Below are 26,946 nucleotides of genomic sequence, written 5' to 3' on the forward strand. Positions count from 1 at the left end.
GATTTTGTCAATTTCCACAACGATTTTGTCATAAAAAAAATTGTCAGAATTATAGATGATTTTGTCATTTTTTTAGACGATTTTGTAAAAAAAAGTAACAATTTTTCATTAGACGAAATTGTTTTTATTTTAGACGGTTTTGTCATTTTTTATAGACGAAATTGTATTTAACCTATAAATATCTGCAAGAATCTACGCTTTGTTCTTTAATGATGGGTCGAAAAACTTAATTCTATCTAGTGTAAAAATTGCTTTCGGAGAGAAAAGTGAAGACCAAAAAAAGGTTCGAAAATTTAGTCGCAAAATATCGATGGGTCCAAAAAATTCATGGGGGGTCAAGATCAATGAGATCAGGGGGCGTGAGAATCTATGTCAGAATAAATCTCTTGTGATATTCTCTGTCGAATGCTTTGCTGAAGTTCGTGTATAGAACGTCCACTTGCGCAACTGCTCTTCTTCTAATTTACATATTGCCAAAATCTCGATGCATCATGCTTGAGTGAAGATTTAATTTTCTCCACGTTTGTGTTGTACAGTTCCGTGTTCAGTTTATCAAATTTACGGGATGCCAAAATGTATTTCCATTCGAACGACTGAAGATAGCCAGACCGTCTTCAACGTTTCCATGCCTTATCCTTCCTATTTTTTAGTGTTATTAGGGATTTGTTTTTCTATGGACATTTTTGTATCGACTTGACGATGTACGTTGAAACAAATTTTATAATTGCATCGTCCAAAGTCTTGTGCAGCAGATTCACCTTCTCAGTGATGGTGGTGAACAGGCAATCGTTTCTGTACCACTGGCAACATTTGAAGAGCAGGTAACGGCTATTGCTGTCACACAATTCAATAGAAATACTTTAGTGTTGATTGGCACTATGGATGGCCGTATAAAAAAGCTGTCTATAGAATCAGGATCGGCGAAAATCGAAAAGGCTGACATAAAAGTGTTTGAAAACTCCCCAATCAATTCAATGCAATTTGATGTAGATGAATTAAGCCTCTATGTGATGTCAAAGAAGCAAGTTGTTAAGGTTAAGGTGTACGATAATTGTACAGTTTTCGCTAAATGTGACGAATGTGTGGATGCAAAAAACCTCTATTGCGGCTGGTGCCCGCATGTGAATCGATGCACTTTGGAATCCAACTGTCTTGATGAAAACTATAGCTCTGTTTCGTGGAAAAACTACGTAAGTTCTTAATTAACTACTTTGACTCACTGAAGAGAATACCGAAATTGTTGTGAAAATCAAAATTGAACGACGAATTTTCTAATGGAATATTATAAATTTCAATAAAACTTTTTTTTTGTCAACAGTATTGGCACCAAAATGGATCGTCAATTCAAGAAATATGCACTTCTCCAGCCTTAACACCGAATCTAACCAACTTCATTTTCTATCCACCCATCGTGCCATACGATAGTAAATCTCTCATAAAAATTATTACAAAACCGTTTATCAACGATTTTTCAATGTGGTACGTTAAAGTGAAAATTGTTGGTGTTAAATGTGCGGCGAACGACATAATTCTACATACAGTGCCCATCGAGTGTGTATTACGATTCTCTAAAATACGCCAAGGGAAAATTCTCATTCAACAATTCGGGAAAGCTGTGATATCAACAAAAAATTTCCAAATTGTTAATCCGACAATCGATAATTTTGAGCCAAAATACGGTCCTATATCAGGTGGTACGCTGATAACAATTACTGGCCAACACTTGAGTGCTGGTAGAAAGATCTATGCATATATGGGTGATTCGCATTGTTATATTCAGTCCAATGAAGAAAATCGAACGGTTTGCCAAAATACACAACCAAAAGATATACGGTCTGGCAAACTACGAATGACATTCGATAGTGCCACTCGCGAATATGATGGACAAAATTTTCAATTCGGAGATGATCCAACAATAATTTCAGTTGTATCATCCAAACTGAGTCATGGGGCGCCAAGATGTATTCCGGCAGGTGGTTTGAATATTATTGTACACGGAACAAGTTTAAAAATCATACAAAAGCCAGAATTGTATATTCATTACGGCAATAGAAACTTTTACTCCGAATGCAATGCAACAAATAATACGGTAATGAGTTGTATTTCACCTATCATCGGTGCTGACAATGAAAAATTAGACCCCGACAATCCAACAAAATTGGAATTCGGATTCATGATGGATCGTGTAATGAGTGTACGAGATCTCTCTACCAAGGGCTATCCAAAATTTGAGCTCTATCCAGATCCAACGTATGATACGTTCCCGGAGTTGGTGAAATATATTGAAAATCAACAACAACTGGCGATCACAGGAAAAAACTTGAATCTCACCTGCGAAATAAACGATGTACGTGTCATGGTTGGTGAAGATCTTTGTAATATTACATCACTTTCGCGGAGTTTACTTGAATGCCAACCACCACAATTGATTGCGAAAAATGAGTATGTAATTATTTCAAAAAATTCGTCATTCTCTTCAAAGAAAACAACAATCTTTCCTTTTACTCACTTTAATTTTCTTAGATTTCTCAAGGTCACAGTGCAAGTTGGTCGCGCCCTTAAATTTAATATTGGCGTTGTAAGCTATGACGTACCAGTCAATCAATCTCTAAATAGTTCGTACAGACAGTTTTCATTATGAATAACATTAATTCTGTTGAATTTTGAGTAAAAATAAATTTCGTCATCATTAGCTATTATCATCATCGTTGTAACACTGAGTTCAGTAATTGTTATATGCATTGTTGTCTTATCCCTACGAACTCTTTATGATCGTCGAATGATACGTGAATTAAAGGCTGCCGGCTTGCAGAATTTCGAAGCAGGAAATGCTGAAAGTATAAATCCATATGTACCGTTAGGTGATCAGGCCGATTTACTACCATATGACAGCAAGTATGAATTTCCGAAAGAACAATTAAAACTCGGAAGTACACTTGGCTCTGGTGCGTATGGTGTTGTGCTCAAAGCGATCGCTCAACAAATTTTACCCAACGAAGAGAAAAGTACGGTGGCCGTCAAAATGGCAAAACGAAATTGTGAGAACGAGGTTTGTGTTTTTCCATAAAATTCATTCCAAATTGATACAATGTCAATCATGATGAATCATTTGTTCCAAACGGATAAAGGAAATGCGAGCGCTAGTAATGGAGCTCAAAATCCTGATACATCTAGGTCATCATGATAACGTAGTGAATTTACTTGGAGCCGTTACCACAAATAAAGAAAAACGTAAAATTGCCTATGAACTTTGATTTGAATATATTTTCAAAATTTTCTTTTATTTACTTGCTAAAGGTGAACTAATGATTATTGTGGAGTACTGTCCATTCGGAAATGTTAAAAAATATTTGGAAACAAATCGCGATCATTTCATTAATCAAATCGATGAAGATACAGATGAAATAGATCCAACAAAAGAAACACAAGAGGATAGGGATATCGATTCCGATCATAGCAGGTATTTCCCTTGTAATTGTTTCCCTATTATGTTTAATTCATTTCTACTGATGCTTTAATTCTGGCACGTATTAATTCAATGAAAGCAGCGATAGCGGAGGGAATCTAAAATGTGTTCTCAGTGAGGGATACACCAAGAAAAAGTTAGGCGTTTTGTTCAAAAGAGTAGACACAAACGCGAGCGGTTTGTTCTAGACTAGAACTTCTAGTTCATTTCAAAATTCAATCCAATTTCTTTAGCCAGAAAAATTAAAATTAAATTTAAATCGCAGATTCGCAAAGATTGATACCAAGCTGCTCAACAGATTCAGCAGATCGTCCGTTTTCCACAATCAATTTACTTGAATGGGCACTGCAGGTTGTGCATGGAATGCAGCATTTGGAATCACGAAACATTTTACATGGTGATTTAGCTGCTCGAAACATTTTGCTCTGTGATAATGGAGTGGTGAAAATTTGTGATTTCGGTTTGGCGCGGTCGTTGCAAGAAAGCGGTATCTATTTGAAGAAACATCTTGTAGGAACTGTTCTGTTTTTCCCCTTGAATACAAAATGGCATTTTGAATATGTTTGAAATTATCAGGGTAAACTGCCGCTCAAATGGATGGCTCTCGAATCGATTATGTATCAAATCTACACGACAAACTCTGACGCATGGTCATTCGGAATAGTCGTTTGGGAGCTATTTTCGCTAGGAAAGGAACCATATCCTGGCATTGAGTGTGATGATAATTTCGAAAAAAAATTGATGAATGGTCACCGAATGGAAAAACCAAAATACTCCACACAGATGATGTTAGTAGACAATTGATTTAAAAAAAGACTTCTATTGGCGAAGGGAAAAATTATTGATGAAAATTCGTTGCAGCTTTGATGAACTGATGGTGCCTTGTTGGCGTTTATATCCTGAAACGCGACCATCATTCAATGATCTGGAACAAAGAATTTCCTACATTTTGCAAGATGCTACAGAACAACAGAATCAGTAGAAAATAATCAATAACGATGATAACGAACGAAAAGCCTTGGAATTTTTGTAATTTGTAGCGATTTGAATTTTATTTTATTTTGTCTTAGTCCGATAAAATGGATAGAAAGTTTACAGTGTAGGAATTGTTTCAAATTTTTCTGTTAATACACTTAAATTAGATGTGAATTTCTTAAACGATTGTTTTGTTTTTAGATAGTAATGTTTCGTCGAGTTATCAGGAGTAAGTGTATGCATGGTGTGATTGTGGAGGAGAAAGGGGAAAAAACCACAGAAACAATTACTTCGCGCTCATAATTGTGAATCTCTCTATAACATTGCAACAACGGAATATTATATAACCAGCCTATATCAACTACCGTTTCGTAAAGAGTTATATTAAATTGTTTGTGGATTATACAAATATTCCGATGCATTCAACGGGTTTCGTTCAAACTTTTCTTTTTAAAATGTATAAAATTTCATTCATTTTTTTTTGCTTTTTTGTTTATTCTAATGGAATTTCAAAATGTCTGAATCAACGTTATTATTTCTCATTTCACTATTTTCAATATACAAGTTTCGATAAATCGAATTGTATTGAGTAAACTTAATACAGATTTTTCATTTAACTAGAGAAAGGACGAAACATTTGGAATCCTCAAAACATATTGTTCACAGCTTTTGATTTAAATAAATATGCCATATAACACTACGCTTCTTCTTTTACATTTTACTCTTCTTTTTTTTCAAATATTTAGACTTGATTTTTGTTTCTTTGTTATTGGTTTGATTCGAAAAATAGCGATTTCTTACAGAAATTTTTGAATGAAGAAGAAACAACATAGATCGGCCTGCACAGCATTATCGATGGAATTGAAAATTTGTATTTATACATTACATATTTCATTTGTCGCCTAAAGTCCAAAGAAAAATATTAATGTAAAATCGAATTAAATGTAAAACGAAAAAAAAGAACAAATATCATATTTGATTATAATTTAAGCCGTGGCACTTGTTATATTAAACACCGGGCCAATCCGTAGGAATAAACGTCTAAGGACACTTCTAAGTTCTGGTTTCAAATCAAAGCAATTGATTTCACATAACAATAAATAATAACTAGATACGTGCGCAGCAAACTGAAATTTAGAGAGAAAATAAAGGCAAATTAGTGAAAAAAAGTCAATTTTTCAATGCATTTTTAAGAATTTTCGATTGATTTTTTTGGAAATTCCTTGAATCCAACAACTCACCCGTTGATCTGGCATTTTGATGATTCTAGTCAAAACAAGTAGCAATAATGAGGTCCATGCTTCGCGATGCGCTTCACTCTGCAACAGCATAAAGTATTCGAATGCTTCTTTGCAAACGGCAATCAGACGATTTTCAATGTCGGGCCAATCTCGTGATCTCGACTCGTCACAGTACATTTTCAGTAATATTCTCAGGACGCATGCCAATGATGTTGTTTCTTGTTTAAGTAAATTCGGTTTAACGGAACCCTTTAAGCCGGCACGCCACAAAATATTTCGTTGCTCATGATCGGAATTGAATCGTTTGGCAAATCGATGGCTATCCATCAAACATTCGATGAGTTGGAACAAATGCGTCGTATTCAAATAGCTGTACATTCCTTGTTCTTCGCGTTGGCATTCGGTTTGGCTCGACGTCATATTACCGGTTGCGTCAGCGGTGGCAAGTGCCAATGTTTCAGCATCCTCTTTCCGCGATGTCGTTGGAAAGAATACAATGCTATCGATTGTTTGAATCAATTCCAATTGAACGACACATTTGATTAGCAACGATGCAAAGACACTATTTTGCGAATGAAATACTTCCGATTTAACGTCTTCAGCGTTCAAACTATAGACTGAATGTTGTGAATTCGATCGCTTAAGAATACCATGGATTTGTTGGCTGTTGTTATTGTGTCGGATGTCACCATTTTCCATCGAATGATTTCGAACATTGTTTATGTGATCGGTGCTCGACGGTTTCCACGTGAGAAGCTCTTTTGGTAGCGTACAATTGAAAATATCCACCATACACTGGCACGTTTTATCCCAGGTGTCTTCGGTAAATTTCAGTCCATTCGAAATGACCAAATTTTCAAGGCAATTCGTTCCCGATCGTGCCAATTGTTCGTTGTTCTGTTGAACGCACCAGTGCAGTTGTGTGTATAAATTGCTCAACAGTAACGGTCCAAGAACATCAAAATACTGCGTAAACACATCGATAATTGCGTAAAGAGCATGATTGCACGTTGTTGTCATCCATTCCGCCTTTTCCGTTTGATGCTCTGGCAATTTCATATTATCGAATATGCGGAAGAGAATGTTGAACAAATCCTTCCACCAATTCGGTTTGAACGATTCGCCGTGAGTTTTTACGATTTCAAACAACACAGTCAAGCCTCGTGTACGCACATCCAATTTACAACGATTCACTACACACGACAAACTGAAGAGCATTGGAAACCATCCTCGCACCCAAACCCGGTCTTCTTCAGACACAGACACGTCGTTTTCCATGCCGGCATGCTCTGCAAAGAGATTGGGTGACTCGGACACACTGTGTGCACATGTTCTAACCAATCGTATTGCCTCCATGCTCGTGTCGGGAAATCGTGCATTGCAAGCAAATTCCGACAAACATTTGACCGCATCTTGGAACGAATCAATCATGATGTGGAATTGTTGCTTGTAGAGGTCAGTGATGATTTTGCCCGTAGTTTGGAATGCCAATTCGACGATACTCTCGTCCTGATCACCCGCCGCCAAATAGAACACACAGAAAATATTCTTCCAACCGGATCGAATGTTTGGCGCCTGTGAATTAACCATTTGAGCGACACATCGCACGACCATATCTCGAACGGTCGACGAACTGTTCTTTTTCATTATGTGTTCGAATGGTCGTAAGAAATCTTTTTGGAATCGGAAATTGGCGAATTCACCCTTCTCAATGAACTTCATCGAAAGTTGGCGCAATGAGTCAAGTGCAAAGTATGAAATCTCTTCGTTTGCATTGCAACCGACCATGTTAAAGTAATCGCCGAGCACTTGCCAAATACGTGACCATTGCAAACGAATACGGCCCATGTTATAGTACGAAATCTCAACGATTTTCTGCAATGAAAACATTCTCGGCTGTGCGCTATTCAGTTCATCAAGTGATACGTGGCACAAAGCCTTCACAAAATCAACGATTGCATCACCGTCCAACCGAATCGATCCGGTGAAAATCCGATCAACGGCTACAACAACACTCTGTGAACTGGTTTCACCGATGTGCTCTTTTACGCTCGGATCGAGCGCATCGCGATGTGTTGGACCGGAGAGGAACTGTGGACGCACGCCGGTTCCAATCATCTGCGCCAATTCTAACTGGGATATACATTTGACGATGTCAAGCCAACTGCTGCCAAGATAATTGCCATCCGTGTGAGCAACCATGATTAATGTCTTAATTGTGTCGATATTTTTCGCTTTCATTTCCGTCATCGGTGAATTGGCCGTTAGTAGTGTGAATCTGGCGAGTGCTTGTACGTAAGCATCTCGTTCAAGCGTCATATGGAATATACACGCCGTTCGAATAGCACACCGAATACCTTGAAAGAAGACGACGAAACCGAAAAACGATTAACTTCAAATTTGCCTATAAAATGAAAGTGAAAGTGAAAGTGAAAGGTCAACTTACCGTCCAAGCAGAGACTAGCGATTTCAGGGTCATCGCAATCTTGTAGACCAACCGAAAAGGCGGCTAAAAATGGTGTCCATGCCATTTTAAACATTGGACGCACGTGTTCTAGATGTTTAGCTGACGTAAACGGTGATTTCACATGTGACACGGATTCCATCAGATTTTTCGCCGTACTTGACATCGCCTCCATCTCCATGTTCCACAACAGTTTACGCTTCTTTTCGTTGGCTATAATTTGTTTACCCGGCTTATTGACTGTGTTCTTCATTTTGATTTCTTGGCCTGCAATCTCATCGTAAATCTGCGACAAATATTCTTCCGGCAAATCTTTGCTGTCGCTCACTCCTCGATTCAAATTGATATATTGCTCTTTTGTCATCTTATTCTTTACTTGTGGCGAATGCAAATCGGTCGTCAACATAATGACTGAGAATGCCAGCACATACACGGTATCGGCACTGGAGAACAGTGTCAAATTCGGATTGCATTCACAGTATCGACTAGCAAATTTTTCCATTAGACGATCGATCTTCTGCGCTTCGCCAGGCAAACGGAATCCTTCGAGGAAGTGTCGCAGGGCAGCTACAATATCCATATCAGCAAAATTCATTGCATCAATGTAGGCGCACATGACTCGCTTGCAATGCTCATCATTTTCTCCCAAATAATCGCCGATGAATGTTTTGTCGAGTCGTTCGTCGGACAGCAACCATTTGGCAACATCTTCCACGGTGGATCCAATTAATTTGTGTTCTTGCAAGAATTGAACGCCTTTCTTCGGTTTGCGGTTGAACATATCGATGCCGGTTTCCATGACTTCCTTGCGTTGCTTTCGTTCTTCCAGCTCTTCCGGTAAATCGAGCACTTCACGATTTATGGAGCTGCCCATCGAGTTGAGACTTTGACTCGAACCGCCAAGCGTTGATCGCAGTGGAGTGGTACCATTCTCATTTACATTGTTCGATTCATAGTTGTTCGCATTCGTGGCTTTGGTCGGTGGTTCTCCCAATGATGTTTGTGAGTTTGGATTCACATACAAATCTTTGCTCCATTCGACCATGCATTTTAGCACCGAGACAAGGCATTCCAAGCCACGAATTCGCATTGCTTTCTCTTCCATTGGCCGAATGCCAATCTCAATGGCCTGACGGCCTTGGGCAATTTTCGACAGATGATTCACCAAACGCTCCAGCAAATTAGCTGCCGATAAGTCACAATCGTAATTCACATAAATATCGACCACACTCTGGGCATCGCCACAAATTCTCGTTAAGGCTTGGATCACCATCCATTTGTGTTCGAATGATGATGTTGTGGCTTCCAAAATGTTCAAGAAAATCTCTTTGAAAAACACTTCAATCTGCTTTTTCAGATGCACTTTGAAGTTTGACAACAATGCCACAAAGATTGACAAGGAGAGTTCAAACACCTCTTTCACCGGGCTGACACCATTCTGTGATAGTGCAACGCATAAATACTGTTTGATTGCCATGATGAACATTTCATTCGATCGAAAAACGGGTCCGGCGTTCTGTAGAATGGACAGAAGCAAGTGTAGCGATAGGACTTTTGAGCGAAGTTCGTGCGATTTTTCGTCGATTATGCCATCGGGCAGCGGTTTCATTGAGAGTTTGCACAGCGCACGAAACACTAGGAATGCATCTTTTTGTAGAATATGTGTGAATTTGGCTGTAACAACATTATCATTTTCACTTTGAATTTCGACACTCTCCTGCGACGGTACACGATGAATGGATTCGAAACCCGGTTTCGGTGTCGTCGGCGTGGTCGGTTCAATCGACGATTTCGGTTCATCCAATTTGATCTCAGTCTCAGCTTGATTTGTCTCTTGAACTCCATCTGATTGTTCTGTAGCTGCCGTCATCGCCGTTTGTTTCACTTCATCATCGCCATTGGCTCGTAGTTTATTTTCCACTATTTGACATGCTTCGTCAATGATCTCATCTAAAACTTGTCGCATATAACTTTCGTTCGTCTCGCTGTCGGCGCTTTTCGTCGAATTTTGTTCGTTATTCGTGTCATCGTTGCGCAATTTATCGCTTGGATTCGGTTCGACGGGCGATAAAACTACCTGAATTTGCGTATTATTTGTATTATCGGACGCTTCCGAGTTCGTTTCAAATGCTTGGCTTTCCATTCGCGTGAAAATAACATTCAGCATTTGAGTGAGTGTTGCCCGTGCCGTGGTTTGATTTATCAAATTTTTACTTGATAAATAAATGTCATAGCAAGTGCGCACAGCCTGAAAAAAAGAAACAAAAATCAATAAGTAATTCTATGTCGTCTGTTGCTCATGGTTTCGTGTGAATCATGCTGTGCACATACCTGAAGCACATTCCCTTCGTGCACTTCGATATACTGTGATGTGACAACGGTTAAAAGTGCTTTAATAATCTGTAGTTCGACACCGTCGTCAGTTTGTGGCCCACTGAAGCAATTGCATATAGTTGAAACGATTCGATCGATAAGAAAACGACCCGGGCTCGATGAGTCCGGTATGTTTCCCGTCAAATGTCCGTATGCGATTAATTTTTGTAAGCAATCTAGGGCTGTGACTACGATGCGTGGCGTTTTACTTTGACACGCCAATTCAAATGGTAGAAAATACTTTTCTGCATTTATTACATTGTTGGAGTCATTTTTTGGCATCGGTAGGGCTGTCGATTGGCCATCTACCGCCTCAATATGACCACCATCTTTCAATTGCTTTATTTCACCTGGAATCGAGAAAAAATGCAGTCGTTGCGATTAGAAGAAACCGATTAATTGTTCGTTCACCTCGTGCATAATTGATTGTGTGACCTTATCAAGTGGGAGACTCAATATAAGCGATAAGAATTTGAGTGTACATGATGGATACAATAAATAGAAGAAGAGGAAGAAAAAAATTGTACGTACCGAGTGCTGACTCACAAGCCTTTTTCAACTGTGTATGATGCGATCGGGATATATCTTTGTCAGCTAATATTTGTTCGAGGGCACGTTCGATGAACGTCTTTTTTGCTATTTTTGTCGTATTATTCTGCATTGTGATTATTTTGTGTTGCTCTTTTCTCTCTCACTTTTCGTAATTGGGAACGTTCGAAGAAGGAAAAAACTGTATCTCTAAAAATAAAATGGAAGTAATCTTATCATCACCGTAAATGTTTGCTAAATTGACCATCACTTTCATTGAATTGATGCAAATTAGCATTTTGAAGTGAAACAACAAAAAAATCGATATTTTTTCCTTGTCAAACGATTCTCACGTATGTTTTGGATACACGTTCACCTCCTATGTGACGTGCCCAAAACATAATGTATTGTAGATTGTGTGTCAAAACTAATTTCATTTATTTTTCCACATCAATTTAACACTTACACAATGGATATCGGAATCGCACAAATTCGCTACAATTTTCGCTTATTTTTTAAATTACGACATCATTAAAAATGAAAGGTTTTTCCACAGAAGAAAATATTTTTTTTGTTACAATATTGCGACAACACACACACTAGTGTGTCTTGCTATGTCTTTGCTAGCACTGTCTCTTTTCATTACACACTACGATGTAAGTTGTATTTCTACTGCTTCTTCTTTTTCGCGTTCAGTGCGGATTGCACTTGCATGTTAAAAAATGAATGACGAAAACTATTGTCTGAATTAAGGTTATCACAGTCAAATAAAAATAACGAGAGAAGAAAATGAAACGTAAATCTTGACCACGCAATACAAAGTTTCTTGTTTGTTTGCCCCGAATCAAATGGTTGTTCACACAAAAAGGTTTTTTTTTTCGCTGTTCAAATGAAGTTTTTCGGTAAACAAAAACACCAACACAAGTCACACTCGGGTTTCATTCTAAAGTGATTTATTTTTTTTTTCTCTTCAAAGACTTTTGCTACTTTTCGCATATGTGTCACGATTCATGAAAATTTCTATTTGGAATACGATTTTCGTAGCAGCAATTGTCACGTCAAAGCCTATATGTCAAAACAGCCCAGTTTTCGAACTCACTGGCACATACACATGCACACACAAGCACACACCCATTGCTAATGACACATTCTACATTAATGACATTGGCTATACAAACAATTGCAATTCAACGCAGTAATTATTTTCAATATATTTGCAAAATTTTGCATTTTATTACCATTTGGAATAGAAATTCCATAGCAAATTAAAGTAATTAATTGGGTTCATTCGAAAATTCGACTTCGAAATGATTAAGCCACAACGCAAAAACACACACACACGGAATAAACATATACCCACCAGCTGAACGAACGTGTAAACGCAACCACTTTGACGTTTCTGCATATTGTTCATTGCATCGAACCGAACCTATTTTCAATGATTAATAACACACAAAGACGACATCGATAATTCATTTATTATTCCTTTTGTTTCGATAGAAAGTTTCGTTTTTGATTATTTAAGCGTCAAAATGTATCAAGATCAACCGCCATCGTATAATGAAGCAATTAATTCACCCATCACACCATCTGCACCACCTGGTTAGTAAATATTTGAAGAAATTTGTATTGAAAAAGGAAAAAAAGACCAATTAACAGTGTCTCCAGTACCCAATAGCTGACTGTGACTCATCACATCGTCTAACTAATTGGCATATTCATTTAAATTCGCATTTAAACAATTGACCATGACATTTTTTAACCAAGGTTTATGCGTGTCCAAACTTTTTTCGTATAATTTTAGTTGGTACGGGAATCGCACAGAGCTCAACTGCTGTGCCGGACAGTAGTTTTGCACCCATTTATCCCATTCAATCGTCGCCGATGCAAATGCAACCTGAGGTCATAGTAACAAAACCGATTCGACCTTTGCCCAACGCTGGATATGGAACTATAAGTCATTCAACTATCGCTGTGCCAACCGAGATAATTGTAATCAACGGTTGTCCAGTTTGCCGCATAGGTAGTTTTTAATACATATTAATTATTGTATTTATTCATTCTCAAAATCCAATTATTCTTTATTAATAAATCCGTATAGGCGTTTTAGAGGATGATTATACTTGCTTGGGCATCTGCTGCGCTATATTCTTCTTCCCCCTTGGAATTTTATGCTGCCTTGCCCTAAAAAATAAACGATGCACCAATTGTGGCGCTCAATTCTAATCGTCGTTATGATAATGAACCAAAAATCTTCAACGAATTCATAGAACCGGCAAACAATTTGGCGGCCAAATCATGTTTTACCATTCGAAATGCAATTCGCTTTTCTTGTACATACAAAATGGTGATATTTTGGGAATTTTTTCTTTTGACCAAAAAAAAAAACACAATATTTCCATGCTATAGAGTCCATTTTTCCAATCGAAATATTTGTTTAGTATTGATGTGTAGAATTGTGCATGCAATTGATATTACATACATAGCGCATGGTTACACATTTGCAGTTGAGCTACTGATTATATTACTGTATAGATAATAAGATTAGATTTAGGAGAAAGTTGTTGTTCAACATCGACGAACAGCCGAATTTGATTTATAAAACATTTCGAAGTGAGCAAAGGCGAAGAAATTGTAACACTGTTCGTCCGAATGAAAGAGAATAACATGTGTAATGTTTATATATCCTAACCGAACCGAATAAATGAACAAAAATGACAAGAAAAAAAGTTGGTGTTATTTTTGCTAGAATTTTTTTCAAATTTTTTCTTCTCTTCAAATTAATGTGTGTAATGATCTTCTTATCGACGTCAATTCCAATTGAAGAAACAATAAGTTCCACTTTCAATTCAAGTGTGACCAAACGTGCGTTTAGATAATTTTATTCAAGCATTCGATCGCATGCTAAAATGAGCAATTGAAGCGGTCACTCTGACTACAACTGTGATTTCGTACCGATATTACCGTTACGAATCTCTTTGAACTAGAGTAACCATATATCGTTCGATTCATCACGCTTAAATTGTAATAGTAGGAAATATTTCTATTGTTATTCAAGCAATTTTTGTTGTTACCATACGATGATATCATTGCAACCACCTCCTATTTCAATGGAAAAAAACAAAAAAAAACGAATTGCATTTTTTTGTTGATAAGATAGAGAATATTTATTTGTGGAGTTTTTGTGTGTCTGTTTTAAATCGCGAATAGCATAACAACGCATTAAAAACAGAGAAAGACAAATGATACGTTCGTAGACAATAATAAATCAGCATTGACCTTTATCGCTGAGAAAACAATCCCTAATCAATTTTTCCTTTGTGGAGTAAATCTCTATTTACATGAATAAATTCCTACGAAGTCTGATGACGTTATCTATTTATAGTAAACTCATTTAAAATGAAGTTTGTCTTTTTATTAAAATTAAAATTTGAATTCCGTTCAAAAACAAAAATTGAGTCAGTTTTGAATTCGAAATAATATCTCTTTTTTTCTTTTGAAATATATGACAAAAAAATTACACAAATTTTTAATACAATTTCTGCAAAATGTTGGAAAATTAAAAAAAAAATCCCGAAAAATCGGAATGGTTTAAAAAAAGAAATGATTAGGATTTTTTTCTTCTTTTCAAAAAAATGAAATAATTCTGAAACTTAGAATGATCAATTGATTTTATTTTATGTGTGTTTAATGATGGGAGAGGTTATTTGTAAACAGACATTCCTGGTGGCAATTCTATGGCCTTAACTAATTCTCTTTACATTTGAGGGGAATATAAAATCAACGTCGCGCTTTTGGCTATGTCGTACATCTCTGTGTTCCGGAATAGATTGCAGTTAGAATGGTTTAGCGCGCGCGCACTTGCTGTCATACAATCCCACTCTTCCTCTCACATTCGACAAAATTCTTCGAAGAACAACCTGTAAATCTAGTTTTATTCAAATTGAAAAGTAATTTACAATAAAATATTTATTAATCCCTTATGGGAGGGGTTATTTTTGTGTTAAACTGTTTTGTTTTTTTTGTGTGGAAAAACAAAAGCTCATCATTGTTACTTGTGGGTGAAGGGGAGGAAATGGGCTGGATATTTCACAAAATAATATAAACATTCAAAACGATAACAACGAAAAGAAAAAGGTAAAAGAATATCAACATCATTTATGGAAATCACTTATCAAATAAACCACTTTAAATTGAAATTCTCGTCTTTTTTTTCTGTTGGTGTTTCAATTATCGATGTGAATTAGTTTTTTGTTTGCTTGCTTGAATTGAATTGATTGTGAATGATGTGTGTCCATTCGTAATTTCTGCGGTGAACACTTTTGAGTTCGTCGATCAAACATGATTCGGGTTGAAAAATGTTCATTTTTGTATCACAATTATGGTACCACCATCACAGTTCCATCGATCGGTTGATTTTTCAGCACACAATATTTTTACAGATTTTTATTTACACAAAATTTGAAACGGTGTTTTGATTAGGATTATCGACTTTTTGGTTGAATTTTTGTTTATATTTGATTGATTTTAAACTGGTTATTTGTTGTGATGAATTGAATTTCGTGCATTTTGTTTCATAAATGATGCTGAAGTACGTATAACGTGCAAAGATATTCGCCGTATTTGATCAGTTTTCAGTGAGGTCGACTGCACAGTGCACACAACGTTTTTGTGCGCAACATAGTTATCATCAAGTGTTATCATTTAATTCATCACTCGATCTCGGTACAACGGACGTTGATCTGTGCTCGCACAGAAACCAAATTCTCCGTTTATTCAATTCCTCAATTGAAAATCGTTTTCGTCTCTTAACTGAAGTGGGCATTTCGCGTGATAAATTGTGGATAGCATTCGTCACAGCTATTTGCTCAATCAAATGACGAATTTATCGTTAAAACGGTTCTATGCTTGCTTAATATGTCTTTGTTTGTCGTTCATCTCGAGTAAACAAGTGCCAAGTCAGTGCTTTTGCTCAACAACAGAGGCAGACCCTCGAATGCGATGATGTGGTGAAGCTTAATTTTAATCTCCTCGCCGTGACTGTACTCTCCTTATCCCACTTCTGCAGTCGATATCGATACGATACAACTTACTGCTCCCATATTGTGAATGGAATTTCGTTTATTCCACGCAATCATTTGTTTTTTTTCTCTCGAGAAATTAACTTAGATTTCAACGCGAACTTAAAATTAACACATTTGGAATGAAACACTCAAACAAAATTTCGAAATCTTGATCAAGTCTTTTCTTTTATACCGGATCTTTCGAGACTATTTGGTGGTGGTATGAAATTATGAAACTCAATGTCCGATGAAATTATTCTAGTTGAAAAATGGCGTAAAAATAACTTTTTTTTAAACTTCAATTCACAATTGGAGAGGCCGATGTATGAAATATCGTTGAAATAGTGTCTTTCGTATGCAACAATTTCAATTGGCAACAACTATTAAATTCACAAAATACACCGAATAGAGTTCATTGGATGCGAAAAAATGAATTTGTTGGAAATCTATAGAAAACTGCCGACGTCGAACACTGTCATGTTCTATGCTATCGATGTTTAACTTATGTGAAATGTCTTTTTTTCTTGGAATAATGAGGAAGCATTTTCTTCCAGACTCTCTAACTTCAAAATCACATCACTAAGAGCAACGCGCAACTATTCCCAGGCGATATTGAGTATTTTTGAAAATTAAAATTGGTTAGGTACTCAAGATGAAAATAGAGTTGGTCGATGATTCGTCGTTCGTTGGCAAGCATATTTTTTAGACAATGTTAGGGATAGCAACTGAGGCACTTGTTTTACAGTCAATGGTTGTGTTGTCGGTAAATGCCACTTGATACGGCGTCATCCATTCAACACACTTTTCAGGCGATTCAAATGCCAGCGTTTTTGCGACTGATTCGACTGGATAATTTGGGCGATAACTATTTATTGGTTGTTGTTTTTTTTTGGAGGAAAAGAAAAGTTTCGAAATAATTATTAAATGGAAATTCCAAACAACAAACAATATGGAGATAGAGAGATAATAATAATATTTGACTCTTTGGTTACGTACGCTTTGATAATATTTTTAAGGGCAATTTTGCGTTCTCTGTCAATGAACCAATTTATCAAATGACGTGCACTTTTCGGTGCCGTTTTGTATAAATTGAAAAATTTCACATAGTTTCCCAATGCCCATGCAGAACGCAATTTCAATGCGTGTGCGATACACTCATCATCTCGATCACTATTCGTCAAGGATTTAAGGATGGTGGTTAAATCTGTGAACAGAAAATATTTGTATTTGGATTTTTTTCTCGAAAAGTAAAAAAAATGATCAAAAAAATATTTGGTAAACAATTTTGTAAAAAAAAAGTCAAAATGTACACTCACCCAAGGTATTTTTCGTAAAAATGTAGTACAAAATACGATACGCTGTGAATTCGAGACGATTTTGTCCGCCAAGATCTGCGTACAACATTTTCAGCTGTGTTTGACACTGATTGAATTCTTCATGGTCACCTTTCTCCATGGCAATGCGTGCATGGGTTTCATACACTTGAATTGTGAACTCATTTCGAATGCCTTGTACCTGTTTTCGAATGGAATTGCAGGAAAAAATGCATCAAAAAATTGAATCAATAGGCTGAAATGTCCCATTTAGAGAGCACTTTGTTTACTCCGAAATGAAAAACTTACCGTTAGATCTTGTCGGATGGATTTGAGTTGATCGCACGCATAGTAATAGTCTTGTTTCTCCGTCCATTTAGACTTGGCGTTGGCCAGTGAAAAAACGAGAACTTCTTCCGGTCGAACTTCGTGCGCTTCTGGCGCTTTTGTGAGTCGCAAAAATGACTTTTCCACGTCACGGCACGTGCCGACAATGTGGAAATCGATCAAATCAAAGTTGTTATCCGCATTATCGTCGACATACAAACGGCTTTGCACTGGCATGTGCTTCTTCTTCTTACTACTGACCACTGAAACATGCGACGTTGACGCTTTCTTCTCCGTAAATCTGGCGGCGCGCTGTTGCAATCGTTCGGCATCGCTAACAATATCACCGCCCAATGTTCCAAACTTTTTGTTGTTGTCCTTTTTATTCTTGTTCTTCTTCTTTGATGCATTACTTTGTTGTAAGCTAACAGCGACTGTTCCAAGGCGAGAGCCCAATTTCTTGTTACTTGGTTTCGTAAAACTTTTGTATTCGTCCGAACTGGATGACGACGAGCTTGATGTCCGGCGTGATTTCCGTTGTGGACTACGCGAACGGTCACTTCGGCTGCTGCTTGTGCTACGACGCTTCCGACTCGAAGATGTGTATGGTGAACGTGAACGCGAACGACTGGACCGTTTGTTTCTGCGATTACCTAATCTCATACCTAAACTTTGTGACAGTCCTTTTTTCGGTGTATTCGTTACGGATTTATTCTGGTAGCTAGCCAATTGACCGGGCACACCTTGATTTGGCTGCTTCGGAATCACTACATTGTTGCGTTCACTGTGAACACTTGGCGTTGGTTCATTGTCCCAGTCTTTGGTCATCAATTCACCGTGGGTCGCTGCTTGTGTGATTCGTCCTTTGAGACAAATTTGAATTTGATCTTTGTCAAAGTCGGTCTGGCACTTGGCATAGCAACGTTCAACATATCGACTCAGACTCTCGGGCCATATATCAGTCGGATCATCGTATGGATTTGGCTTTTTGACAGCGGGACTAGAGGCTGATGGGATGGGGCTGGTTTGATTTGAAAGGGAAGGGGGAGTTGATGGCAAGGGAAGGGTTTGAATTTGTGGTTTTTGAGAAAAAGGGTTTGTAAAAGCCGGAGGAGGTTTTGTCAAATCGGGAGTAACTTGAGGGGAAAGTGCTAAAGTTGATGGAGGAGGAATGCCCATCGGTGGAGGGATGCTCGTGTTAAGGAAATTCGAACTATTCATCATTGACCCATTTGGTGACTGATTATGTTGCAGATTTTGCTTATTCTTGTTCTTCTTTCGCTTCTTCTTTGCATTTCCATTGTTTCCATTGTTGCCTTGGTGCTGCTGCTGCTGCTGCTGCATTTGTTGTTGATGTTGATTGTTGATTCCGATGACGTTGTTTGTTAAGGGGCTGCTTTGTAAGCGCTTCTGATTCAAATTGAATCGGATGCCACCAAACTGCTTGGAATTGTTCTGAGGCGATTGATTACCGTAGAAACTAGGCGGTGGTGGTACTTCGATGTCCATTAACGTTGGATGTGATAACATTGGCGGCGGTGGCGGTATCAACACATTACCAAATCCGGGCGGTGCATTATTCTGCTGTTTGGCCAATTGCTCTAAGGCATACTTTTGTACATGATTTTGATACGCACTGTATTGTTGGTCTTGTTGCTTTTTCACTATCGATGCGGCCAAATTGTAGATCTGATCGTAGCTGTATGGAGCAGCAGCCCATGGATTCGCTGACGATCCACCGTTAGTGCCAACGCACTCATTCATATTCTCTCCCATTTCGTCAAACGCGCGCGTGTGTGTGCTTTTGTTTTGTAGATGACTTACCTTTGTCCTAATTTTTTTCTTTTCAACACACTTAATCAACGATAAATAATAAAACTCTACCCCAAATTCCGAAGTCTTCTGCAAAATACACAGAGAAAAAATATTGCATAATCACTATTAGGTATTGAGCTAGAATTCGTTGCGATTATTTCACAGTTTTATGCAACAAAAATGACTACTTTGATTTTTCATTGATGCACGAGAAATTTCTATTACGAAAAAAAAGAAAATGGCGTCGCAAAAATACATCAAGGTTGCCCTGAATATTTTTTTGGGAAATCTTTTTTTTTTGCTCATCAATACTTACAGATTAATACGAAAAAATTTAGTTGATTTTTATCCGCTGCAATTCACTGATTCACTTTATTTGTATTTAACCAGCTGAAATTTGATAACAATTTATTTATTAAAATTTTAGAAGAAAAATTTCACTGCTTTTTTAATGGCATTCCATTGAAACATGTTGTGAAAATGAGTTCATCATATTCTTCTTTGTGGTCGATACCAGATGGATGACTTTTTTTAGCATTGTAACGTTGGACATCATGAAGTAACTATTGACAGTCACTTTTTCGGTCGGTATGTCAGATTCGGATATGAAAATTGCGCCTTATTTGTGAAACGTGAGGTAAATTAAAGAGAATAAAGTCGTTTCCTAATTTAAGCATGAATATTTTTTCAAAATAAATTTAAATCTTTCAAAATATATTTAAAAACGTTCTAAAACTACCAGAATCGTTTATAATTTCATTACATATCGACTAGTTTAATGTAAAAACATAGAATCTGTACGAAAATTCTATTCTGACAATTCACATCTTTCGTTTGTCAAATGATGAAAACAAAGAACCTAACCTCAATTCATATAGTAAACAGATGCAGTGTGAGCGGATTCAAAACCTCGATTCTGAAAATTAACACTAAAGATAAATAAATTCAAATGTAGAAAAAACCCAGTGAAAAAAAACATGTCGATATTAATCAAAAGTTTACAACGACTGAAAATAATCGTCGATCACCGTCAATCGTTTAATATTTTTCGATCGTATAGTTTCACATTCAATGAACAATTTACCTACAATGAGCAAAATTACATGCGAAAGGTGCTGAAAAGAACCAGTGGCTGTATTTTATTTGATCCATCAAAGAATTTGAAATATCTCGTGTCGCCAAAAGAATTTAGTGAAGGGAATCAAACGATGTTCAATCTCGTATCAGCTGTGAAAAAAGTGAATACTCATCATCGGTCGGATTTGGAATACAGTCAGAAATTGTTGGCCCCATTGAATGATCAGTGTTTGGAGAATTATAAAGCATGGCCAATCAATGAGCAGCTCTTTGCATTGGATGTTTGGCATTTTGTGAGAGGCGGCAAAGATTTTCCATTTTTCGAAGCAGTTCTTACCAATTTTCTGAAAGCGTTCTATGGCCTAGAGGATGGGCCTGCATTACAAACTATGTATTATGTGGCACGATCAAAACGACAATTGCAACCGAACGAAGAAGTGGTGGTCACGAAAAAGTTGGAAGAAATCATCAGTAGTTTAACGCTGGACGAAATTTCCATTTATTGTTTAGCGTTAGTCAAAAGCGGATGTCAAGTGGATAGCGTGAGCCTAGTAAAATCATTGTATGAATCTTTAATGAAGAGTGATTTACGGCATCACGATGACATTGGTGTGACTGGTGTTGTGAAAGCCGTTCGACGATTCTCAACCACCGATCAATTACCCGAATTGAAAGACCTTCAGAACAAACTTGTGCCATTTGCCGAGCAAGCTAGCCTACTAGCCCTCACACACATCATTCAATTGGGTGCTAAACAACGTGTTTTCAATGCACAACTTATCGATGTGATCATCAGACGATTCTTACAGAACTTGGACAATTTACGAATCAAAGATGTGGAACGAGCACTGTTGGCAATTTCAACGTTCAATCACAAAACCAACAATGGCATTGACAAACAGTTTTGTGACCAGGCTCAAGTGTATTTACTCATGTCACTTGATACTAAATTCGCGGACTCGTTGATCCGGTGCATTTCATATTTAGCGGTTTTCGGCGTTGTAGATGCAAGACTAATTGACTGGGCATTGAGTCCGGAAGTACATGCGCATGTGTATGGCGAATCGATTAGTGCTGATGAACATGCATTATTGCTGATTGATTCATATGCAAAGATCAATTTGGCACACACCTATACGGGGAATAGGTTGCCGGAGAGTTTGTGCGCTGAACTGATGTTAAAAGTATGCGAAGCTGAGGTTGCCGGTCAAAAATCAGAATTGGCAAATGAAATCAGTGATGTGCTTAGGACGAATGGAATTCATTGCATATCATCTAGACCAATTCCACATGTTCCATTCCCCGACATATTTCTTGTTTACAACAAACGAACGCACAAAGCGATTAGCATCTTGAATGCGAACGCTGATGGAACCATACTCGATGCTAACAGTCTATACAAAAACAATCCAAACCTAGAGGCAATCGCAATAATTCCATGCTTGCAACGTCAACTGGTATTTAATACAAATCGCTACAATGGCCAATTTCAGCTCCGATTAGATCAACTGCGGATGTTAGGATTCAAAACGATTGTGATAAAAAAGACAATTTGGAACTGCTATAAATCTCCAGAAGCGAAGCGCAGATACTTAGCCCTGGAACTCTGTAGAAATGACGTATTTTTGCTGAATAAAGTTGTAAATTTCGTGTTCAAATCGAAACCAGGAGAATAACTACTAGACTGTTGGATAAATGTTCAATTGACTTTTTATTCCTTTGAATCAAATTGTTTAACAATCAAAATGAAGAAAAAAATTAAACTTGTTTAGTAATAAATTGGAATATTCTTTTCCGAAAACAAAAAGTCTACTCAATTCATTGTGTCTGTGTGTATTTTCAATTGTTTTTGTTTAGCCATATTTTTTTCTCAGGTGAATAAATAAACTGTGTGAAACTTACGTCGCTATGATGTGATTATGGAATTTGTACAATAATATAATAGTAATTTCTTAACTACAAATTGCATCCAAGCCGTTCGATTTCGTCAATAAAATGGAGCATGTCATCCCTATTTAAAGCTGAGTTTTGCAGTACCAGACGAAAGAAATTCGGTTTCAATCCCAACGGTTGATAGGTGATCATCATGTTGCCCTCTTTCATCATACGCTCTTTAATTTTCGGCGCCACTTTGTGGATTTTCTCATTGAATTCCGCACTGTCGACCGGTATATTTTGAAGGCTTGGCGGCACATACCAGAAAGATATATTCGTACACTCTGGCTGATCGAGCACCAACACAAAATCAGAACGTGCTTTAATTTGTTCCGTAAAGTATTCTGCATTGTCGAAATTCTTGTTGACGTGTGCCTCAAGTCCATTGGTACCTTTGGCCCGCCACATGAACCAGAATTTCAATACGTCCGCACGTCTACCGCTGTGAATTATAATGGTAGTTTAGTATATGTGGATTATCATATCCCATTATTCATATAAGGAAAAACTGTCAATACCATTGAATGTGCTTATCGCCCGTGTCGTACTGTGTGTCGTAAAACTTGTCTTTTTGAAACAAATATGTTGCATTTGTTTCATGCGCATGCTGCAGAATTCCTTCGTGTCTCGTCAAAAACGTTGAGCATTGTTGCGGCACTGACAATAGCTTGTGTGGATTCCATGTCACCGAGTCGGCTCTAGAGTGATGCATCGGGAATAAAACAAAATTTTCTGTGTGTTAAACATGATTCATAATGTAGGATTTATTCTAAAAAAAAAACCCAAAGACTACGATCCGGTGTGGTTGATATATTTTTTATTGAATTGCAATATTCCTCTTTCACCGGAAAATATGTCATGCGTCGGTTCACAATAAAACCACGGTTTAATATATACGTTCGCCTTCCTATTCAACCGTTTTTCAACTGTTCCTATTCCAACAACGGTTATACGGGTATTAGCATGTGTGCATGAGCCATGCTCGTGTCTTGTAATACATGTGTACACCTTGTCCTTCAATCACTCTTAATAGTCACAAGTGCGTTACATACGTCATTGCATTTCATAGCGTACACAATTGTGATTGTACCGTTTATATCGAGAGAGTGCCGTTGACCGTTGCATACGATTCACTTTTCAATAATAGGAATTTACGAACGAACAACAACAACAATAATAACAAAATAAGCATTCATAGTGAGACTAACCGTTCGATTCCTTTGACGAGATTTCGATATTTTTGCGATAACATTACACCACCGCCCCAAGCTGCGTCAACATGTAGCCACATGTTGTGCTTTTTGCACACATCAGCAATCTGATCGATTGGATCGAATGCACCCAAAACGGTGGTGCCCGCCGTGGCAACCACTAAAAATGGCATTGCACCCTCGGTTTTGGCCCGAAGCACCTCACTTTCCAAATGCTCTATGTTCATTTTACCACGACTGCATGTCTTCACTTTGTACACATTATCTGAACCAAATCCCATGAATGACGCCAACTTCCTAGATGAATAATGAGCGTCTTCGGATGTAAACATAACCAATCGCGGCAACGCCGCAAGCCCCTTAGTCTAAATAAAAAAAGAATGTTTAAAATTCACCGAAAAAAATCTGTTCAATTATAGGTAATGTGCACAGCCGTCCTCGTTTCGGGAGGATAGTCCTCGTTTTTTGATAGCGGTCCCCGAAGATTTTTGAAATTAATCAAAATGTTCTCGTTTTTTCCGGGGAGAAAATTTCAAAAGGTAATTTAAAAAAAATATGAGAGACAAATTAAGTCCACATTCAAAAATTCTTCAATCATGAATAGCTCGATTTGAATCACACATTGTTTCGTTTATATCAGCTTTCTTGGACTTTATATTAATGGCTCAGTAACACTGACAAAAATAAACTGTCTCCATCCGATTTTAATCTCTATTTCGATCACTTAAAATAAAAACTGGTGACAGTTCTTTCTAGAATGTTAACAGTAAGCGATAATGAATTTGAATCACTCCAAATTAGATAAATTCAATACCCTACTGATTGGATTTGCTTGGCAATGCAAGTCACATAGAAATATTGGTGGAAACAGCAGGATGAAATGCTTCGCTTGATAGAATGATTGTTTATCAAAATAAAAAAAAATGGATCGGCAAATTTAACGAAAAACATGAAATATTTATATTATAACTCATAATTTTGAACTATATTTCTCTTATTTTGTCATTAATTTTAAATTTAACTTTAACGAGGAAAATCTGTGCACATTAATTATAGACAAGTGAAGTTTTTTTTTACTTTGACTTCGGGCGCGTATTTGAAACGAGCACAACTGATGCCGTATCCATTGGAAATAGAGCCACCAGGTGAAAATAGGCCGTCTCCGTTGCCATTCTCCCAGCCGACAAACGTTCGCATTTCACGCAAAACCACCTCTTCCATCAGAATAAACACGGGTGACACTTCGTAGGTGTAAACACTTGGGTTCAATGCATCGGTCAACCATTGGCCGATTAATGCATATGGGTCCACACATGAAAACAGCTGATTCACAAAATATGGATGGCCCGTTTTCACCGAGTAGCGAATCGTTTTGCGCAGTAAATCCATTAGTGTTTGGTCGGAATCACTCTCAGCTTTCAATGACATATCAAACAACTTGGCCAATTCATTCGGTTGCTTCCATTCCAAAACCTTATTCTCTCGTCGAATATCCTCAAACACGGCCGTCGACAGAATTTCATCGACACAATCGCGTAAAAATCTCTCATGCAACGAACGATTTGGTAAAGATTCGAAACGTTCACTCATTTCATTCGATTTATTGTTGTAAAATAACGGCGGTGTTAGGATCCGATTTTTATTCACTTGATCCATTGTCGACGATATTATATCATCAACCGAGAGATCGGTCGAATGTTCTGAATCCGATGCTATATTCAACGACATTTTTTTTTTGAAAATAAATTAACTGAAACTGTTGGCTTTCTCTCTTCCACACACAAACAAAATAAATTCGGAATATTAACTTTATTTTCACTAGAATTATTCAACTAAATGCCACTTCGAAATGTATTCATAACGGTCAACTGAAAATTTTATTTCTCGAGACAAAAAAAAATTCGCGCTGAGAAAACTTTTGGCTATGCACTTTACTGTATGCGATGCCACTTGTCCGACCAAATCAAACGAGCAACTGCGATTCAGCTAAATAGGTTTCGTGTTTTTAAATACTCGCTGGTCGTTATAAGTCTTGTACGTGTGTACTTTAAAAAAAAGCAGCAGCAGAGTATATACACGGTCTTTTGGTTTTTGTTTATACAAAACAGTCAAGGCTTTTTCTCGAAGTGCGCGCAATGATCGGTTCGGTTCGTATAAAATAGTTTGCGCGAATTTTGATTGATATGTTCGTGTGCGCGCGTGTGCCAACATCTATACGTAAAAATAAGGTGCTTCGAGTGCGATTTTTGTGATTGCCCATTGCATATACATATATCGGCCTGTTCTTTTTTCTACGTTTCATGAACAACAGTGAACAAACAAAAAAATCTATACATACAAACAATGCACTCATTTTTGATATGTTTCCAGCGAAAATATTGAATGCATTGTATGAATTTACAGGATGGAATTGCGGCTCATAACACACACACACACACACACACACACACACACACCGCACACAGAGTATTATTCAACACAAATTCACGCAATGATTTTCAGTTGTGTATGCGTGTGGTGCGAGTGCATGTTAAAGTACAATTCACTGTATGATATTGACTATGCTTTAACGATTCAATGGTATGGTCAATATTTTTTTTTGTTCTCTGTGTCGTTTTCTGTGTACAGACCTGATTTACTAGCCACAACGAATTAGCTAATTACAGTTAAAACAAAGCACTTACAGAATTTAATGGATTTAGCAGAGCGGAGATTGTTTTCAATTAAAATCAACTCGATTTGGAAGACCTTGTGGAAATGAGTTTAATATTTTTCAACAAAAAAAGCGTGCAACTTTGTTCTGGCCGACCACCAACATCGTTTCTTACCTTCCGAATTGACTTCATTCTCTCTCTCTCTCTCTCTCTCTCTCAATTGCTGCGTATTATTTGGATTGTTTCCATCCTCATCGCAATGTATGCACTATGACAAATTAAATCAATTTTGCAATCCGGAATCGGAAGCATTGTCTATTGCAAACAATTTGGTTTTTGGAAAACATAGATTTTGGTGGAAAAAAAAGAACAAGGAAGAGAACATTTCAATTTATTTAATCAACTGAATAATTGAGTTTGATTGAACGAGTGCATGTGAATAGCAATGAAAATGAGACGATGACATGACTTGTCATAATGCAAAATACCTGACAATGGCGCGTG

At 37.3% G+C, this 26,946-nt stretch overlaps 7 protein-coding genes across 8 annotated transcripts in view; 4 read left to right on the forward strand and 3 right to left on the reverse strand.

Annotated features, from left to right (window-relative positions):
- The window catches only part of LOC129567900 (plexin-A4-like), a 58,976-nt gene extending 56,335 nt beyond the window's left edge, over positions 1–2,641 (forward strand). Inside the window, exons 4-6 of the mRNA XM_055445272.1 lie at positions 753–1,190; positions 1,319–2,442; positions 2,524–2,641. Coding sequence (XP_055301247.1) covers positions 753–1,190; positions 1,319–2,442; positions 2,524–2,641 — 1,680 coding nt within the window. The remainder of the gene's footprint in view (positions 1–752; positions 1,191–1,318; positions 2,443–2,523) is intronic.
- A 35-nt stretch (positions 2,642–2,676) lies between these two features.
- Positions 2,677–4,447, forward strand: LOC129567878 (vascular endothelial growth factor receptor 1-like). Of its 2 annotated transcripts, none has more exons than XM_055445239.1 (5): positions 2,677–3,049; positions 3,129–3,231; positions 3,298–3,460; positions 3,549–4,254; positions 4,328–4,447. In XM_055445239.1, exons 1-4 carry the CDS (start codon positions 2,780–2,782, stop codon positions 3,652–3,654), a joined length of 642 nt encoding a protein of 213 aa, XP_055301214.1. In that variant the 5' UTR covers positions 2,677–2,779; the 3' UTR covers positions 3,655–4,254; positions 4,328–4,447. The 2 variants fall into 2 exon arrangements, with proteins under 2 accessions (XP_055301214.1, XP_055301213.1); XM_055445238.1 differs by having other exon boundaries at positions 3,549–3,976; positions 4,043–4,421.
- A 43-nt stretch (positions 4,448–4,490) lies between these two features.
- LOC129567863 (brefeldin A-inhibited guanine nucleotide-exchange protein 1) lies at positions 4,491–12,181 on the reverse strand. The gene is made up of 6 exons (XM_055445220.1): positions 11,514–12,181; positions 11,051–11,257; positions 10,478–10,869; positions 8,129–10,394; positions 5,683–8,039; positions 4,491–5,568 (listed from the first exon to the last, which is right to left on the reverse strand). The coding sequence occupies exons 2-6, from the start codon at positions 11,178–11,180 to the stop codon at positions 5,428–5,430; spliced, it is 5,286 nt and encodes a 1,761-aa protein (XP_055301195.1). The 5' UTR covers positions 11,181–11,257; positions 11,514–12,181; the 3' UTR covers positions 4,491–5,427.
- A 197-nt stretch (positions 12,182–12,378) lies between these two features.
- Positions 12,379–13,776, forward strand: LOC129567880 (brain protein I3). The gene is made up of 3 exons (XM_055445242.1): positions 12,379–12,649; positions 12,852–13,070; positions 13,149–13,776. The coding sequence occupies exons 1-3, from the start codon at positions 12,580–12,582 to the stop codon at positions 13,271–13,273; spliced, it is 414 nt and encodes a 137-aa protein (XP_055301217.1). The 5' UTR covers positions 12,379–12,579; the 3' UTR covers positions 13,274–13,776.
- Positions 13,777–14,187: 411 nt separating this feature from the next.
- On the reverse strand, positions 14,188–20,109 carry LOC129567867 (leukocyte receptor cluster member 8 homolog). Its single transcript, XM_055445225.1, has 5 exons — positions 19,882–20,109; positions 17,733–19,652; positions 17,427–17,625; positions 17,107–17,314; positions 14,188–16,975 (listed from the first exon to the last, which is right to left on the reverse strand). The coding sequence occupies exons 2-5, from the start codon at positions 19,524–19,526 to the stop codon at positions 16,813–16,815; spliced, it is 2,364 nt and encodes a 787-aa protein (XP_055301200.1). The 5' UTR covers positions 19,527–19,652; positions 19,882–20,109; the 3' UTR covers positions 14,188–16,812.
- A 323-nt stretch (positions 20,110–20,432) lies between these two features.
- Positions 20,433–22,449, forward strand: LOC129567869 (uncharacterized). The gene has a single exon (XM_055445228.1). The coding sequence runs from the start codon at positions 20,543–20,545 to the stop codon at positions 22,316–22,318; it is 1,776 nt and encodes a 591-aa protein (XP_055301203.1). The 5' UTR covers positions 20,433–20,542; the 3' UTR covers positions 22,319–22,449.
- On the reverse strand, positions 22,335–25,848 carry LOC129567870 (cysteine sulfinic acid decarboxylase). Its single transcript, XM_055445229.1, has 4 exons — positions 24,866–25,848; positions 23,786–24,153; positions 23,096–23,275; positions 22,335–23,019 (listed from the first exon to the last, which is right to left on the reverse strand). The coding sequence occupies exons 1-4, from the start codon at positions 25,514–25,516 to the stop codon at positions 22,599–22,601; spliced, it is 1,620 nt and encodes a 539-aa protein (XP_055301204.1). The 5' UTR covers positions 25,517–25,848; the 3' UTR covers positions 22,335–22,598.
- Positions 25,849–26,946: the final 1,098 nt, after the last annotated feature.

This window comes from Sitodiplosis mosellana, unplaced genomic scaffold, assembly GCF_009176505.1.
Source record: "Sitodiplosis mosellana isolate CC-2019 unplaced genomic scaffold, AAFC_SMos_1.0 Smas_scaffold_13, whole genome shotgun sequence".
Lineage (NCBI taxonomy): Eukaryota > Metazoa > Arthropoda > Insecta > Diptera > Cecidomyiidae > Sitodiplosis > Sitodiplosis mosellana.

Excerpts from the sequence above, each read along its gene's own strand:
- LOC129567878 (XM_055445239.1), top strand. The coding sequence starts at position 2,780 with ATGATACGTGAATTAAAGGCTGCCGGCTTGCAGAATTTCGAAGCAGGA. Across the intron at positions 3,050-3,128 it reads AACGAAATTGTGAGAACGAG|GAAATGCGAGCGCTAGTAAT; the intron begins GTTTGTGTTTTT and ends AAACGGATAAAG. Across the intron at positions 3,232-3,297 it reads TACCACAAATAAAGAAAAAC|GTGAACTAATGATTATTGTG; the intron begins GTAAAATTGCCT and ends TACTTGCTAAAG.
- LOC129567880 (XM_055445242.1), top strand. The coding sequence starts at position 12,580 with ATGTATCAAGATCAACCGCCATCGTATAATGAAGCAATTAATTCACCC. Across the intron at positions 12,650-12,851 it reads CACACCATCTGCACCACCTG|TTGGTACGGGAATCGCACAG; the intron begins GTTAGTAAATAT and ends GTATAATTTTAG. Across the intron at positions 13,071-13,148 it reads TTGTCCAGTTTGCCGCATAG|GCGTTTTAGAGGATGATTAT; the intron begins GTAGTTTTTAAT and ends AAATCCGTATAG.
- LOC129567870 (XM_055445229.1), bottom strand. The coding sequence starts at position 25,516 with ATGTCGTTGAATATAGCATCGGATTCAGAACATTCGACCGATCTCTCG. Across the intron at positions 24,154-24,865 it reads AATACGCGCCCGAAGTCAAA|ACTAAGGGGCTTGCGGCGTT; the intron begins GTAAAAAAAAAC and ends TTTTTTATTTAG. Across the intron at positions 23,020-23,095 it reads GGCGATAAGCACATTCAATG|CGGTAGACGTGCGGACGTAT; the intron begins GTATTGACAGTT and ends TATAATTCACAG.
- LOC129567867 (XM_055445225.1), bottom strand. The coding sequence starts at position 19,526 with ATGGGAGAGAATATGAATGAGTGCGTTGGCACTAACGGTGGATCGTCA. Across the intron at positions 17,626-17,732 it reads CCATCCGACAAGATCTAACG|GTACAAGGCATTCGAAATGA; the intron begins GTAAGTTTTTCA and ends ATTCGAAAACAG. Across the intron at positions 16,976-17,106 it reads CTTAAAAATATTATCAAAGC|TTATCGCCCAAATTATCCAG; the intron begins GTACGTAACCAA and ends ACCAATAAATAG.
- LOC129567869 (XM_055445228.1), top strand. The coding sequence starts at position 20,543 with ATGTCGATATTAATCAAAAGTTTACAACGACTGAAAATAATCGTCGAT.
- LOC129567863 (XM_055445220.1), bottom strand. The coding sequence starts at position 11,180 with ATGCAGAATAATACGACAAAAATAGCAAAAAAGACGTTCATCGAACGT. Across the intron at positions 8,040-8,128 it reads CGCTAGTCTCTGCTTGGACG|GTATTCGGTGTGCTATTCGA; the intron begins GTAAGTTGACCT and ends TCTTCTTTCAAG. Across the intron at positions 5,569-5,682 it reads TCAAAATGCCAGATCAACGG|TTTGCTGCGCACGTATCTAG; the intron begins GTGAGTTGTTGG and ends TCTAAATTTCAG.